This window comes from Eucyclogobius newberryi, unplaced genomic scaffold, assembly GCF_026437365.1.
Source record: "Eucyclogobius newberryi isolate DKJ021-1_F unplaced genomic scaffold, fEucNew1.0.hap1 SCAF_12, whole genome shotgun sequence".
Lineage (NCBI taxonomy): Eukaryota > Metazoa > Chordata > Actinopteri > Gobiiformes > Gobiidae > Eucyclogobius > Eucyclogobius newberryi.
In genome coordinates, this window is record NW_027315746.1 from 6007457 (window position 1) to 6024750 (window position 17294).

The 17294-nt window shown below is 41.8% G+C and overlaps 1 protein-coding gene across 1 annotated transcript in view; it reads left to right on the top strand.

The window, feature by feature from the left end:
* Positions 1-3027: 3027 nt before the first annotated feature.
* st6galnac5a (ST6 (alpha-N-acetyl-neuraminyl-2,3-beta-galactosyl-1,3)-N-acetylgalactosaminide alpha-2,6-sialyltransferase 5a) overlaps positions 3028-17294 on the top strand; it is a 97438-nt gene continuing 83171 nt past the window's right edge. The window contains exons 1-2 of the mRNA XM_072440665.1: positions 3028-3128; positions 5856-6134. Of these exons, the coding sequence (XP_072296766.1) occupies positions 3114-3128; positions 5856-6134 (294 nt within the window). The 5' untranslated portion in view covers positions 3028-3113. The remainder of the gene's footprint in view (positions 3129-5855; positions 6135-17294) is intronic.

Genomic DNA, 17294 nt, shown 5'->3' on the forward strand with positions numbered 1-17294 from the left:
TCTCCGTCGATATACATTCCTTTGCGCGATTCCGCTCATCGTGTGGCACAATATCGGAGCTGGATTTACAGTAAGTGTCTCTCGCGCCGTGGATATACTGTATTTTCCGGAGTATAAGTTGCACCAGCCAAAAAATGCATAATAGAGACGAAAAAAACATATACAAGTCGCACCGGAGTATGAAATGCAGTTGCAAGTGTGAAAATAACAAATAATATCACATATAAGTCACTCCGGAGTATAAGTATATAAGTATAAATATAAGTATAAGTTGCACCCCGGCCAAAACCATGAAAAAAGGTGCCACTTATAGTCCGGAAAATACGGTACTTATTTTTTCCCTGGTCCTGGTCCTGTGGATTGCCTAAACGCACGGTTATTAAGTACGCTACACGGCCTGATGCAGAGCAGGAGCCATAGGGAAGGCAATGAACCCGAGAAAAGGACATTTTGGTCACAAACGTAATTATTGCTCCAACAAATTGAAAAAATGGTTGTAATTTCATGTAATCTGAAAAGAAAAAAACAGCTCTTTCCGATATTAAGGCGAGTGGTTTCAAATGTTGACATATTATACTTTCTTGTGGCTTGAATTAACTTTTAAACATGCTCAAATTGGGATTAGTAGTTCACATTTTCTAAGTCACAATCTATGTCTCTGTTTCCAATGAAATATTTACCTGTCGGAGCGCCCCCTTGTTCCCCCCCACAGTGAAGCCCTTTTACTGCTGTCAGTGCTGTGATGATAGAACCGTGAACCGTTTGTTGTGAACACAATTCGTCTCCAGAACTAGTTGGGTGAGGTTTAAAAGCGCCGAAAAGCACATTTAGCGTCAGACGTGTCCTCCAGTGTCCAGACCTCAGATGGAGGTGATTGACAGAAAGCACAGAGTCCAAACAGAACGGTTCAGGAGTAAAAAATAAAGAAACAAAACAACACAGAGAACTGTCAAATCATTGCAAACGTCTCTGGAATCAAGTTGGAGTTGACAGACGACCATTGAGCTCCTTTATTTCCCATTTGTCACTGAAAAAACAGACCTGATTGCACGTTTCTGACCGAGTTTGGCTTGAGATGCAGCAGTAGAGGAGGCGGTGACCAGACTGTGAGTCCTGTACTGGAGCCGCACGAAACCCGGAGCAAAGCCAAAGTATAAACATGTCCTGAATGACAAATTATGATTAAATAACATGCCTTTTTGTTCCATTACCGTGACGCTCTAGAATAGTACGTGTCGATCGTGGAAATGTGAGGTTTGGTTTGAGCACAATGTTGAATTTTGTCTGTGAGCGGCTGTAGAAAAGAACGGAACACAGAAGGTCAGTCGCTGATGGAGTCGTCTTTGTCGATGGAAATGCCGACGCACAAAGACATCAAAGGCGGAGTCGATGAGGAGCCGCGGCGAGTTTCTCACGGATTCCAAGAGCCCCAAACGACAGGCCGTGCAGTTCCAAACGACAGGCCGCGCAGTTCCAAACGACAGGCCGCGCAGTTCCAAACCACAGGCCGCGCAGTTCCAAACCACAGGCCGCGCAGTTCCAAGGCTGATCTATTCCACAAACTGTTCGATGGAGACGTGTATCACAGGGATGGTCCAGGGGAGTCGAACAGTCTGACCACAGTAATGCAAAGGTGCGAAGGGAAGCTAAAAAGCCCCTGATTGGATACACTGTAAGACCATTGGATTGGATCATCACCTCGAGCGTGTAGCAGGAGTTTGGATCAGAAATAAAGTTTTGCGGTGCAGAACCGAATCGCTGTAGAGAAGGGAGAGACACTCAATTGAGACGACGAAAGAGGTATGGACAGTGAAAACATGGAGGAGCTCTTCAGGCACCACCGCACGAGCAGTTTGTGAAGGAGGTCGACTTGAATGCGGGATTAACAAGAGTTTTGAGAAACAACAAAACGTGTAAATGTCGCTCGTGACAGATCTTTTGATATTTGGCCACATTGTCTATTTCAGGGCTGTCCAAACTGTGACCCAGGGGCAAAATGTAGCCCTCGGGCCGATCGCTGTTGATACGGCCCAAATTAGCCTTAGAGCATGCATCGAAAACCTACCTGGAGTTGTATTTAGCTTCATTCTCGCTCGTTTCATGATGTTGCAGGTCCTCTCCCCTCCGAGCCTCAGTAAACACTCATTCGTTTCCCAGATTTGCGACGCCAAAACAAAGCATAAATCTGAGGGTCTCATGGGCTGTTCTGAAGTCCATAACCCGTGGCCAGACTCGCTCGGAGCCTCTCTGCCTCAAATCACTGTGTGCGGTTGTCTGTAGATGCGTTATTTGAAGTTCCCTCAGCGCCAACGCGGAGGTACTCGAGAGCCAAGAGCATATTTCAAGACAAAAAGACACCAAAAACTTCAATAACAACTGTTGTGGTGTGAGTCGGACTGGATGTTAATGTTCTATGTGTAATATACCTCTTCGTATACTGTACGCTTCAATAATGTGGCCCGGAACGAAAATAGTTTGGACACCCCAGGTCTGTATCATATAATCTTTAAATTTTTACGGTTCCAACCTGCGCCAAACACACCCCAAATTACTAAACTGATTTGCGTCTGGAGGCTTTGATAATCCGGCGCCGCTCCGGGGTATCTTTCCGTAATCCTTTTCACATTGTGCGGCGAATCGCTGTACTCCACTTTAATCCTGCTTTAGATTTAAATAAAACGCTACTCAGCAGGAAATAACTCTAAAACACGGCGCTCTTATCTGCTTCTCCCAGGCAGGTACCGCCTTTAATTACCTCCTCCTCCTCCTCCTCCTCCTCCTCCTCCTCCTCCCTCTCCATCTGCACAAACACGGGCGGCGTTAGGACCCTTTGGCGCGCGCCCGGTCCACATCTGTCGCCTGCCCGCCTCGCTCGCGCTGCACGGACCGCGCAACCGGAGCGTTGAGAGCATCCAGGCGGCGGCAGGAGCGGCAGGAGCGGCAGAAGCGGCAGAAGCGGCAGGAGGAGCGGGGCAGAGGCAGAGGCAGAGGCAGAGGCACGGGGTTTCGGACTCTCTAGACCCCCGGGGACGCGCCGCCGCAGCCGCTGGACCATGACTCAAAGTGGACTAAACAGTGGACTTGCGCGCACTTGAGGGACCGCGCTGCGCATCATGAAGACCCCCATGGTAAAGCTGCAGAGGGACAGATTGTTGGGCTCCCGCGGCGGGTTGTTGTTGGAGCGCGCGCCGTAGTAACGCGTCTCGCTGCAGATGTTTCTTTTTCTTTTATCCTTTTTTCTTTTACTGGCGGATTTAAAGATTAAAGCGCGTGGGGGAATGGGCGTCCCGCCGTGCGCTCCCGCGTGCGTCCGTCACGAGGGACACACCGGACGGTAGATCGCCCCGCGCGCGCGTTCTCCGGCCCCTTTATTGTGACAGACGCGTGTGACGGGCCGGTTCTGGACGCGGCTCAGACGCGTGAAAGTGTTGGGTTTGAGTTTGGTTTAGGTGCGTGGGAGAGCGTGAGGTTTGTCCGTGTTTTATGTCAGTTTTATTGCTTTATTCATAACTCACAAGTGTTTATTGTGTCAATGTTTTTGCTGTGGTCATTTGGCAACAAGTGTTCAAAAACTTGTTGTTGGATTGTTGTGTTTATAGCTTTATTTTAACACTTTAAAACAAAAACATATTGTGTGTGAATGTGTAAAAGTCAGTTATGCATAAAACAATAAGCTGAAGCCGTGAATATTGGCTATAATGCCTCTTTTAGTTGTAACTGAGGTGCAGACTACGCAGGGTGAACCACTTGGACGTGATGAATGTCTTTTATCAACAGCCTAAAGTAAAAAAAAGTAACATTATATCTAAACGAAATATAACTTATACTGCCATGTGTTGAGTATATAGTTTATATGTGTATTACTCCTGAGGTCACACAGTTTCTCCTCTAAAAAGTGGAATCGCTGTTGCCTTTATACCATCGGGGAAATTAAATGCTACTTCTGTGTATCTCTCTTTTTATGAATATGTAGTCGTCTTTCACTTTGGCCCAGGTCTCAAAAAAGATGAATAAATGCATAAATTAATCAAATGAACTCACCTAAAACGGTTTTCTTTTGACAAAATAAAACAGACTTGTGTTGTGGGTTCCCTTTGGACCTTATGTTTGCCCTTTGTGTCCTTTGAGAGATTTAGAGCGATTTATAATAATAACAATATTAATCTCAGTGAATTGACAGTTAATTCTCATTTCCAGCGACGACCTGGTAAAGAGGCAGCGGCACAAAGAACAGAGCAACAAGATGGAAAATACTTCACATTTTAGACTATTTACGATGTGAAAGAGTCGCTTTTTGTGTTGAATCTTTTATTGCTTTAAATTCATCTCTAATCTGATGTTGGGCCGACACAGTGAAGTAATCAGAATAAAGGTGCTGGAGCTTGACAATGATGTTATTAACTGTCTGGTGCTATAAATAGCTTACTTTTGACACAGGCAGCCCAGTACTTTGTCCTCTAAATAATCCCTCTTTTGCTCCTGCACAGCCTCTGTCCCTCGCCCCACTTATGTAGAGAATGTCCCACTTTTTCCATTGATGCCACTTGAACTGAATGAAAACAAGTTATATTTCCATAGAAGACACGACAAACAAATACAAAAAATCATCCCTTTTTGAGTGTTCTGGCTTTTTGTGTCGTAAAATGTGGAGCTGTTCCAGTTTCTCTCTCTGTGCGTTACTGATGAGTGATACAAACAGGGAGGGAAGCAACATATTACAAATAATCAAGTGATTTTTATTGAGTCATTTTCAGGACAATTAAGTTATGGTTTACACTTATAGAACATGTGAACTTCAAATTCCATCTGTATATTACACATAAGACTTTTCACTGTTTAAAATGACGAAAAAAAATAATAAATCACAAAAAAATAACATAGGTCCACATAGGTCAGGGGTGGGCAATTATTTTCCTCCGAATTATTTTCCTTTACTCATATTTGAATCCAGGCAAGTAGCAGAGGGGTGAAACAAATAATCAAAAATATTAAATATCAAATAAAATCACATTTCTGTGAAATATAGGCTATTGAATCTATTATTTAATTAATTTCACGTCTAATTTATTAAGGATACAAGTGCAGAAAGATGCCTGAGGGCAAAAAAGGAAAAAAGAAAATGTTAAAAAAAAAAAAAATACTTGGCATGTTTGGCGGGCCGGATTATAAAGACAAACGGGCCACATGTGGCCCGCGGGCCGTAGTTTGCCCACCCCTGACAGGTATAATGTATTTTTTAATTTATTTTTTTACATAATTTACCCAAAGGCTGAATTCCAGTAGTTTCAGCACTTTATCCCTCAAAACACAAAAAAGGAATATTTGAAATTTAAATGAGCAAAAGCTGAATACAAGTTGTGTGATTTGGTGAATAGTTAAATCAGGAGTAACTTTGATGCTGGAGCTCCCCCTGCAGCTCACTTATGAAAATACCTGGTCAGAGAATGGGCGCAAAAGCTTTTTTTTCTCCCCCCATTTTGTTCTTCCTTTCTTTATTGAAATAAGACAATATAATCACATTCAAAAACATTTAACATTGCCCAAAAAAATAAGAAAATGAGCGAGCGAGGGTTTCTCAGGAGAGTTGTACGTCGGAAGGCTGTTTTTCCGCTCAAAGACAGCAGGGGGCGACGACGGAACTCAAAACTCTCTGAAAATGCATATTTAACGATCCCAGAGACTTAAGGTAATAAGGTAAAAATGTTATTTAGTTCCCCTTTTAAATAAAGTAGGTTTGGTCTATTTAGGAGGACTTAGAAGACAACAATAATGATATATGTTCAGAATACGTCTAGTCTATAACGTGCTCCTGTCCCATGTCTTCTCGCCTGTGACCATGTCCCGTGTCTCGGCAGCGTCACGGGGTCGCGGTGCTCCTGGTGCTGCTCCTGTGCGCCAGCCTCTTCCTCGTGTACAACGGCAGCTTCAGCGGAGCCTCGCGGGACGCCAACGACACCACGCCCGTCCGACCGGCGCAGGGGCGTGTGCAGCGGGGGCCCACGGGCGCTCCTCTGCCCCGGGTGAGCCTGGGAGCCGAGAGCGACCCGCGGCGTCCTCCACAGCAGACTGAGGAGGAGGAGGAGGAGGAGGAGGCCCCGATACTGCAGGGCTACAGCGGCATCATCGACCACCAGGTAATGGCCGACGAGCGCCGCGGCGTGTGGGGGCGGAGCCGTTAAAAGTTTAGTTTCGATCATTGGGAATGTCATTTTTGGGACTGATCGAATCTAAAAAGGAGTGTAAGTGTCATTTTCAGCAAAATACATCAATTTAACTCGCGATCTTTGCTGAAATGTCACAATAATGGCCTCTAGACTCTTCCTGCAGTACTAATGAAAACACTCAATCATATTTTAATGAGGCAGCGAATGAAAAACTGTAATTGTGTCATTTGTAGACATCACAGGCACACGGTTGTCGTTTACATGTTCATTACATTTGCCAACGAGTAATAACTACCAATATCACAGCTTCAATTAATTAAAGTTAATTATTCACCAATACTGTTTGCTTTGTGGCGTTTGGTGAAACAAAACCAACATTTTCGGTTAAACCTGTTGTGCCCGCTATATTTTGTGTGCATTAGCATCACGTTAGCTCATCATGTCAGAGTTAAGAAGTGTTTATTAGGAGTTCTACACAATCGTTAAGTCGGTCGAATGTTTGTGAGTTGCCTTAAATGGTCCATGGTTTGCGAGGTTTGGAGGCTAATGCTAATGCTAACACTGAAAATGCATTAGCGCTAACTCGTGGATGGAACGCACGAATGGAACGCAGGCGATTTGTTTACACGCACTGGAGTGTTTGAGTCAAATACTAATGTACTTATTAGGGTTGTGTTCAAAATATCGATACGGCGATGTATCGTGGCGGTCACAGTATCGATTTTTCTTATTTAAAAAAAAATATATATATATTTTTTCATATATATATATATATTAAAGATGTTTGTGGCCCGTAGGCTTTAAACGAGGTGGAATTGTACTTTTGATCTGCTGTTTGTGTCGCGCTCCACTCGGTCGAGGTGAGAAGGAGCTTTGGACCTGATCAGACACATTTTCTTATCCAGAGTAAAAACATGACCCATTTGGTAAATTTTTAAGACCCTTTTTTAAAAAATGTATTGGGACACGTATTGTAATGAGGGAATTGTATTGGAATATACAAGTATTGGGATACGTATGGTGACCCCTGTATCGAGATATGTATCGTATCGCGAGGATCTTGGCAATACCCAGCCCTAGTACTTATACACAGAGGTGGATAGTTCTGCTATATTTAGCCGAGTGTCTTTTACTTTTATATATTTTAGATATTAGATATTTTGTTTGAAGTAACGGTAAACATATTCAAAACTTTGAACATTTGTGATTCTTCCTTAAGATACAATTTAGTTTTTCTCATGTTTGTGGTCTATCTTTTGAAAATACCCGAGTTTGTGCACAAACTGATGGCAAAAGTATAACGTGAATGTTATTATATGAGACGGCAGGATGTATGTGTGAGTATGTGTGACTCATAGTTTTGGCCAGGGTGCGACGTATACTCCAGTGCGACTTATATGTGTTTTTTTCTTCTCTATTGTGCATTTTTGGGCTGGTGCGACTTATACTCCTGAGCGACTTATAGTTCCGAAAATACAGTGTGTGAAATCTGTGTGAATCCCTTTGCAAATACTCATATTGACAAAAAGTAATACCTCAATAAGGATATTTTCAAAATTCATCAAGAATTTGCTCAAATGTGTCTGTCGTTGTCTTGGTCGAGGTTCAAAATAGGAATTGTCCATAAAATTAACTAGAAAAGTGCAGAAATATCACTTTATACTCTTGTTTGGGAGATTACGCTCGACTTTTTGTTTCCCTTTGAGGTCATTTTAATCGTTTTAATTGTAGATGATAAAATGATGGTACATTTTTCGACTCATTTCCTGTATTTGCCGTTGTTGCTTTGGCGTTTTCGTGTTGGAACCTTTAGCAGTTCAGGGACTTTTTACCGGGTCACAATTAAAAAGACTGCGACGAGTTGGCCACTGTCCAGGGTGGACCCCGTCTAAGGCCCAAAGTCACTGGGATAGGCTCCAGTCACCCGCGACCCCGAAAGGGAACAAGCGGTAGAAAATGGATGGATGGACAATTAAAAAGACATCGGCAGAGGAGACGGAGGGAAAGTGTTATGAAATGTTAACTATTCTTTGTTTTGGAGAACTTACTCGAGCCAATTTACTTCAACTATTAAAGAGAAAGCTATTTTGTGCAATTAAAAGACCCAAGTTGTGAGATTTAATTAAAACAAATGAGCGCCGTGTTGTCCTGGATGAGAAAGACGATCCCCGAGAGAGCGTCCTGTGAACTGACGACCCGGAGCCAAATGTATTCCCGCCTTCTTAAATATTTAATGCTTTTCATTACCATAACACAAGCGTGACAACAGCGCAGTCAAATTGGACACTTGTTAACTGTAATTACTGCCGCAAATGACTTTCTTGATGAATAAAACAGCAGAATTGTAAATGGCTTTTTAATTAGAACCCGTAGTCGCCCATTTTGTGAACTTTGTAAACATTTAAAAGGTCCCGTTTGGCACCACTTTTTTTCAAACGGCCCTGAAGCTGCAAAAGCTCAATTTTGAGATTTGTTTGATTAAAAAAGTGTTATGAACGTTAGAAAATGGAGCACAGTCGAGTAAGACCGCTGACTTGATGACTAATGAGCGATTACGTTTGTTTCTCTTTTAAGAATGAACGCAGTTAATTACACGAACATTTAAACTGAGCAGAGCAACAGAACGAGCGAGTTTAATGAAGAAAACGGACAATGGCGAGACTTCTAAATAAATGGTTTTGTTTCAATAATACTTTGAAGAACATGCATTCTTACAAGCTTCTTATTTTTTACTATTTATGTATGAACAAACATGCACAAAAAACAAAAGTAAAACGTTGTAGAGCACAATTAAGTTCTAGCGTTGACTTAAATCAACCAAACACTGATGTCGGACAATATTTGGTGCCAGTATTTTCCGGAGTATAAGTCGCACCAGCCAAAAAATGCATAATAGAGAAGAAAATAACATATATAAGTTGCACTGGAGTATGACATGCAGTTGCAAGTGTGAAAATAACAAATAATATCACATATAAGTCGCTCCAGAGTATTAGTATATAAGTATAAATACAAGTATAAGTCGCACCCCGGCCAAAACTATGAGAAAAGGTGCCACTTATAGTCCGGAAAATACGGTAAATGTCCCAGAATATGCACCAGATTTGTCTTTTTGTACTGACGTATGATTAAAAATGGAAATAGAAGAACAATCAGGCTCAAAATATGGCCGTATGTTTACACAGAAATGCATTTAATTGTTATTTTACTCAAGCTTAAAGTTAATTTGTGATTTTTCGCTTCAACTTAAGGTAGATTTGTGGATTTAAAAGCTAAATATCGGTATCGGCCACAGCAGCGTGACAAATATCATAATGATAAAAGACATCAAGATAATAATTTGCATTTCTTTTACTCGCTGCTAAATTAAAACCTATTCTCTCTCTCTCTGCGCCGAGGTAGAAGATCAAAGAATAGATAACATTTTAATTGTTGTTTTGGAGAAATGCCACATTAGAATATCAAATGTTAAAAAAAAAAGGCTGCAAAAAGAATTAAAGCGTGATCTTCAAAACATGATTAAAGTTTTGTGTTTATTTGAAGCTCGACCGAGACGAGAGCGTGCTAATCAACTAATCGTGACTAATGAACGAAAAAAAACAACCACACCCATATTTTTTATTCTAAAACATGTACCGTTATAACAAAGACAGCAAAATGTCAAAAACGGATACAAAAAAATTTTGATTTTCCGATAAAACCAGTAAATATTGTCTTTCTGGAAGCTTTCAGTCGCCGTATTTACACATTTATTTGCTCGATAAAGTTTTCTAAAAGTCTCAATGTGCAACAAAAACAACCTATCTCGCCTATCTCAAATCTCGCCCATCCCATTCTCCCTCCTCCTTTCGCTAACGAGCAGACGCCATCGCTCCGTTCCTCCTCCGTCATTTATCACCATTTTCTCCTTCTCGATAGCCCCCTGTCGCGGCTAATTAGGGCCCGGGGTGCAGATGAGGGCCCTGCGCTGCACTCTGACGGTTCGGGGAGGCGAGCGTGGCGAGCGTAGCGTTTTTCGCCCGCGGCGGTTCAACGGCGTCGCGCGCTCGACGATCGATGCGAGGGCGAAGACGTGCGGACGGGGCGAGTCGAGCGGAGCTAATCACTGTGTAAAGGAGGGTTCTGTCCATGTTAAAGGAAGAGTGTGAGGAAGGAGACGAGGCGAGGAGCTCGTGAACGAAAACATGTGACCAGGCCTTTTGAAAAACAGCCCAAAACATGTGACCGGTCCTTTGAAAACCGCCCAAAACAAGCGACCGAGCCTTTGAAAAACAGTCCAAAACATGTGACCGGGCCTTTTGAAAAACAGCCCAAAACATGTGACCGGGCCTTTGAAAACCGCCCAAAACAAGCGACCGAGCCTTTGAAAAACAGCCCAAAACATGTGACCGGGCCTTTTGAAAAACAGCCCAAAACATGTGACCGGGCCTTTGAATAACCAAGCCTTTGAAAATCATGTGACCAAGCCTTTGAAAAATCCCTCAAAACAAATGTCCAAACCTTTGAAAAACAGCCCAAACATGTGACCAAGCCTTTGAATAACCAAGCCTTTGAAAATCATGTGACCAGGCCTTTGGAAAAATGCCCCAAAACAAGTGTCCAAGCCTTTGAAAAACAGCCCAAAACATGTGACCGGGCCTTTGAAAAACCAAGCCTTTGAAAAACAGCCTGAAACAAGTGACCAAGCCTTTGAAAAACCAAGCCTTTGAAAATCATGTGACCAAGCCTTTGAAAATCCCCCAAAACAAGTGTCCAAGCCTTTGAAAAACAGCCCAAAACAAGTGACCGAGCCTTTGAAAAACCAAGCCTTTGAATAACCAAGCCTTTGAAAATCATGTGACCAAGTCTTTGAAAATCCCCCAAAACATGTGTCAAGCCTTTGAAAAACAGCTCAAACATGTGACCAAGCCTTTGAAAAATCCCCCAAAACAAGTGTCCAAGCCTTTGAAAAATCCCCCAAAACAAGTGTCCAAGCCTTTTGAAACTGTACGTTATTGTTTTGCCTGTTATTAAAATCTTCCTCTAATGAAATAATTAGTAATTGAATAAATGAAATAAGATAAGTTCCAGGCAGAACATTGCGGCAAAGCAACAGCACCTTCAATAAAAAGCCTGAAATTAATATTTGTTTTCTGAATTTGCATCACGTTCATTTATTGCCTTGTGATCTTGACTCGTTTATTAGATTTCCAAACATAATACGGTCCGTGCATTGTTCAGAGCCCGGCCCGTGTCTGTGGTCTGATGTTATCGTCGGAGCACAATATGAAGCCTCTCTCCGCTCGGCTGCCGTCTCCGGGTGATGGACAGGTCTTTGAGGCGCGCCAAAAACACTGCGCACCAAGTCGGCTCCCGAAAAGTTTCTGAGCGAGTTGAAAATATGTGGAATTTCAGCCGGGAGAGATTTAGAAAGAGAGAAAAATGTGTGAGTTTCTCCACTTTTAGACAGGTTTATGTCAAGTTTAAGAGTGTTCGAGTTTCAGAGTGCAATATGTGACCACGCCTTGGAAAAACAGCCCAAAACAAGCAACCACGCCTTGGAAAAACAGCCCAAAACAAGCGACCACGCCTTGGAAAAACAGCCCAAAACAAGCGACCACGCCTTTGAAAAACAGCCCAAAACAAGCGACCACGCCTTGGAAAAACAGCCCAAAACAAGCGACCACGCTTTTGAAAAACAGTCCAAAACAAGCGACCACGCCTTTGAATAACAGCCCAAAACAAGCGACCAAGCCTTTGAATAACAGGGTGACTCATTGCAGCCCTGCCCGACTCCTCGCTGCCGCCTTCTGTCATTGAACCACAGGTTGAAACGTGTCTCTTGTGTCACTAAAGTTTTTGCACTTGTTTGTGACTGAGTCCAGAGACAGTTTGTTTTGTATTATTCCATTTCATTACTCCAACTTTGGGCTCTTTTATTGGTAAGTCGATTGCACATTTTGAGCGTCGATGGTTGCCTGAGCGATGATTTTTAGCCGTTCTTCAGTTCTGTTTCGTGTTTATAGACCCAGTAATGACTAGAATACAATCTGTTAATGTTTTAATATGTTGTTATTGACATATAATATTCCATTAAAAGTATCGGGCTGTGATTGGATACAAGTTACGGCCATTACACAGGAAGTAAGAGGAAATATAATCTTTACGGTCTAATCCCTAATGAGTCATACAATATAACTTAAGGCAGTTAGGAGACATGACAATGATTGCTAATTAGATTGACTTTGCTAATCAGTGGATGTACAATGAAACTTAATTAGCGTGTGTGCTAACCGTGGTGCTACATGTCTCCGGATAACGCCGTGGGTTTTGAATGACAGTCTTAATGAAGGTTCATGGCGTCAAACAGTAAACACATATTATGAGAAAACTGAATCAAATGCAATAAAGCGATCAAATCCTCAAGTTTAATAAACATGTGATCGTACGATGTAATCAACGATGACAATACTAGCACGCTAACAAATCGGAAACGGACACGTGTTTCGATAAATGGAGCTTTTAAACATGTTATATCATTGTTCCCTCATCAAAAACATACCCGGAGTTGTGTTTAGCTTCGTTCACGCTCGTTTTGTTCATCCTGTTTACGAGGTCGTCTTCTCCTGAGCCTCCGTTTCAAGTTTCTCAGATTTGTCACGTCTTCTGTGCCAGACTCGTTCAGAGCATTTCTGCCTCAAATCACGTCCATTGTAATTCCCTCTGCTGCCAGGAGGTGGAGTCCTGACACCAAATCTCAATGACAGAACGCCCAAAACTTATTTTATTACATATTTAAAGGCTACTAATACGTATAAAGCAATAATAATAACAATAATAGCAACAATAATAAAAAAGGGAAAAAAATCTGTTTAAAATGAAACTTTCACCTGAAACACACAATGAATATAATACAGCATCTATAATTAATGATAAATTATGTCAAAATCTAATCTCGTCTCGCTCTTGTGTCTTGTATCGTCTCTATTTCCCTCCGTTTCCATAGCAATTAAGCATTTCAAATCAGCATCATGTATTGTCTGAAGTGAAAAAGGTCCTCACAAAATCCTTAAACTCAGGAAGGAATCATTTGGCCGAAACTCATGAATACATATTTCAGTCTCTCCGGCGTAAAACCTCAAGGACGTCGTGACTTCTAAGGCCATTTTTCGAGACGTAAAGATCAGCGTTTGAATTAGCACCTGCACACGCCCAACTTTTAATAATGAGAATTTGACAGCTCGTGGATTTGTGGATATCTAATTCAAAGTGTGATTTTTCTTTTTTAAACAAAAATCTAGTTTAATCAAATACTAAATAAGGTCTTCAAAATCCCCTCTGTAAGCATTTAATGCCAAAAAAAATCTAGCAAGAAATTGAAATTCAAAAGATTTTTCAAAAGATTTTTCAAAAGATTTTTCAAAAGATTTTTCAAAAGATTTTATTATTTTTGCGGCTTTTAATATACAAATATACAGAATACAAAACAGAACAAGACTGACCAGAGAGTATAATGAAATCTAATTTAGTCCAAAGTCTAGTGAATTCATCCATTTCCAAATTTAGTCTGAATGTCATTTTTTACATTTGTCTGATGTCTGTTCTTCATCGTGGGTGTGGTCTGTGTCATCCATTTCCTGCCACCAGAAGAACACGCGAAAAGTATCCGCTGATTGTGTCCATGGCAGGAGTTCTGAGGCCCAAATACATAGTTCTAAAATTAAGTTGTATTTTTCAGATTTTTATGTCCCAAATATGTGCAGCAGTTTCTTTCACACTAAAACGCTTATTTCTATGTGAAAATATGACATGATGAAAAACGTGCAATCAATGTATATTTTTCATTCACATTTTAAACTGATTTCTCTGCTTTAAAGATGTTTCTTATTCACCTGCAGCGTCAATTATTACATCGTCGTCTTTTTGGACTATAAGTCGCACCTTTTATCATAGTTCTGGCCAACTTACACTTATATTTATATTTATACTTATACTCCGGAGCGACTTATATGTGATATTTTCACATGTTTTTTTCTTCTCTATCATGCATTTTTTGGCTGGTGCGACTTATACTTCGGAAAATACGGTACATTTTAGTCTTTCCGAAAGCGGCGTTGGCGGACTCAGGAAGTGGGCCCGGCGTGCTGGGTGAACTCTGGGTAAATGAAGGACGGCGGGTTCCGCAGGGACGCTCCATCTCGGGCTGGAGACGAGCCGTGTTTGCCGTGGAAATAAGAAAGCGAAGTGTTGTCTCTTAGCGACGGAGAGAAGGAACCGAGTCGGGCAGATCCGAGCCCACAATCCATTTGGGTTTATTAGCGCCATACAAACGTCTTCAGTTATTTGTGCCGCCGCGCCGCGAATTGCCAATACGTCGCTGAGTTTCAACCCGGGCTAAATAATGTATCGTCGCGTTAACGTGTTCAATTTGTCTCGGCTAATTTAACCGTCCTCGTTTCGGCGCTCGTACTTACATTTTCCTGTTTTTTTTTTCAATTCGCGTGACAAGGAAAAAGTGACTCTTTTGCACTTGCATGAGAAACTTTCACAGATATTTCACTTCTTGGAGTCGTTTTTAGACTTTGTTTTAGGCCTACTTGAGTTATGGTTCCTCAAAATGTGCTTTATTTTGACCGAATTACATGATTTGGACATTTTTCTTCAGATTTGAAGTCTTGCTTTTGTGTCCGACGTTTGAAAGCTCTTTTGTCCTTACAATCGACAAAGATAATATATGTTTTTTTTTGTTTCAACTTCCTGTTACACTCGACGGGACTTTGCACCATTCAAAAGAAAGGATATTTTGTTTCGTTAAGATGAGCTTTGCGGCATGGGCGGGGCTGAGGGGGCGGGGCTGAGGGGGCCGGTGGTCCTGCTGTGCTGTTATTCTTCTACATTCTATAGTTTGGCCCTTGATATTTTTCCACTGGTTTCAGCTCGCGTTTAAATAATTTGGGGAGAACTAAATGAATAAATCAGAAGGCTCATAAATGTTGCTCCGCTTCTGAAGAATGGAAAGAAATGAATGAAAAATATTTTAAAGAACTTGTGCATTAAAATGAAGGTGAGCAACATTTCTTTGAGAATAAGAAATATTTCATAAATCCATTAAATGTAGTCACGAACAATGCACAAGATAAGATAAAGGTACTTTTTATATCTTAATGAATAATTAGCATATATTTGAAAACATGATATTTACTCATGCTTTTGGGCACCAGTGGTCAGTAAGTAAGAATTTGTGGGACCGGAGTTTGCACGTTCCTCCCCGTGTTCAGGTGGGTTTACTCCCGTTTCCCTGGTTACCGTCGGTAAAATCCTCCCGCTGCAATAGTCCTGACCAACGTCAAGCTCCAGCTCCGGAGACGAGTCCTGGAGCGCTGCCCTGAGGCGCCCTCCGCTCCTGACAGGTCGCCCCTCACCACGCATTAACATTACCTCTGCGTATGTCATATCTGTGCTCATGTCCAACCAGGAAGTGCCATTATAAACTTTACGAAAAAACTGTCACACTGCGGACGAACGGGCAAATGTTTGGTAGAGTCTGAAATATAATTCACTGCAGTTTAGTGAAATGTGTCGTAAAGACTCTAAACTTACTGTGGACTCTTTTTGCACATAATTATATCCTCCCTCCACATATATAAGTGCGGTTTTGTATTAATAAATAAACTCAGTGAGCTCGACACAGGCTCATTAAACCGCTCACTCTTGTCTGCTTTTCATTTCAGTCTGAAAAAAAACAGGCTATTTCTCGTGTACCCGTCTATTTTTACCACAACGCTACCAACGTGAAGTGTTTTTAGTTCCGGACGTCTTTTCAATGACATCATCAACTAATGTTGTTGTGTCGAATTGGGAACAATATTACTGCTCCGAAATCTCCCAAGTGAGGGGAACATCCGATGCCATCGACAGTAGTGATGTCAAATATGAGTCTTTTAATGCGCCGTGGCCGTCCCAAGTCTGCGGTTTAGTCCGTAAGATCCTTATCGAGTGTCTCTGTGAGAGGACGGACTGGACCCGGGGCTGTACTTGTCCTTTCCTTGGACCAGCACGGCCTCTGCGTCGCTTTAAAGCAGCGATTCTCAAAATAACAATCGTCGGTTGGCGTTCACGACCCCCAACGAGTTAGCGAAGTAGCCTCATGTCCAACGTTTGAGAAGAAAGACCTAGACGAATGACTCTGGTCGGCGAACAAATAAGAATCCACGTTTACCGCTGGAGAAATGCTGCTTTAGTTTGGTATTTCTCGCCACCGACTTCTGAAAACGTGGCGTCGATATTTGGCCCAGAGGTGCCGGGGGCAACGTAACGAACGGCGACATAAATAGCATTCCGTGTTTAAAAACGATGGCTTTTCCTCTCTCAAACGCCAACGTGAAGCGATCCCGGTGCTCGATCGGCCAAGGGTCTTCTTGGACGACGATGGGTTTGGCGTCACAAACAGGGGCCGGCGAGCTTCAGAAGGAAAGAAGTTCCTCGACTTTTTGGCGACAAGGGACCGCAATGTGATCCACGTTTAAAATCATTTACGCGTCGACAAATCAGACCGTTGCTCTTTGCGTTCGACACCTCATTATGATAGTAAATATTTATCATAGTTTAGACATATTTCCTCTTTTTTTGAGTTACTTGAAACTGCTTTTCTGATTCGAAAACATAACCTTGAATGGGCAAACGCAGGCTGTATTCAGCGAGGAAATTGGATTGCTCTTGTTGTTGGATTTTAAAAATAAATTCTTACATAATTACCGGCAAAATGTATTAAAGCAACGTTTTAATCCCAGCATTTCCTCTCCACCTCCTCTGCTGGTATATTTCCCTGACAACTTAAATTAAGCCTTTGTGGTCGTGCTGCAACTAACAATTATTTTAGTTGAATTAAAAAAATTCTATTGCACTATGAACACATTTAAATGCATTTTAACCCCTTAAAGTGAAAAGATACCGACTTAAGGCTTCTAGATTGAAAATATTTGTGTTTTATTGCTGGAAATAGCCAATTTATTCCTTTTTTGTCCACATTTGATAAAAGGAAACGATCGGCTGCTGGACATGTTAAAGTTAAAAAAAGACACATTTATTTCCAGTCGAATCAAACATTCTGCGATGAATCCGGCTCAGTTTGTGTTCCAGAATCAGACTTTT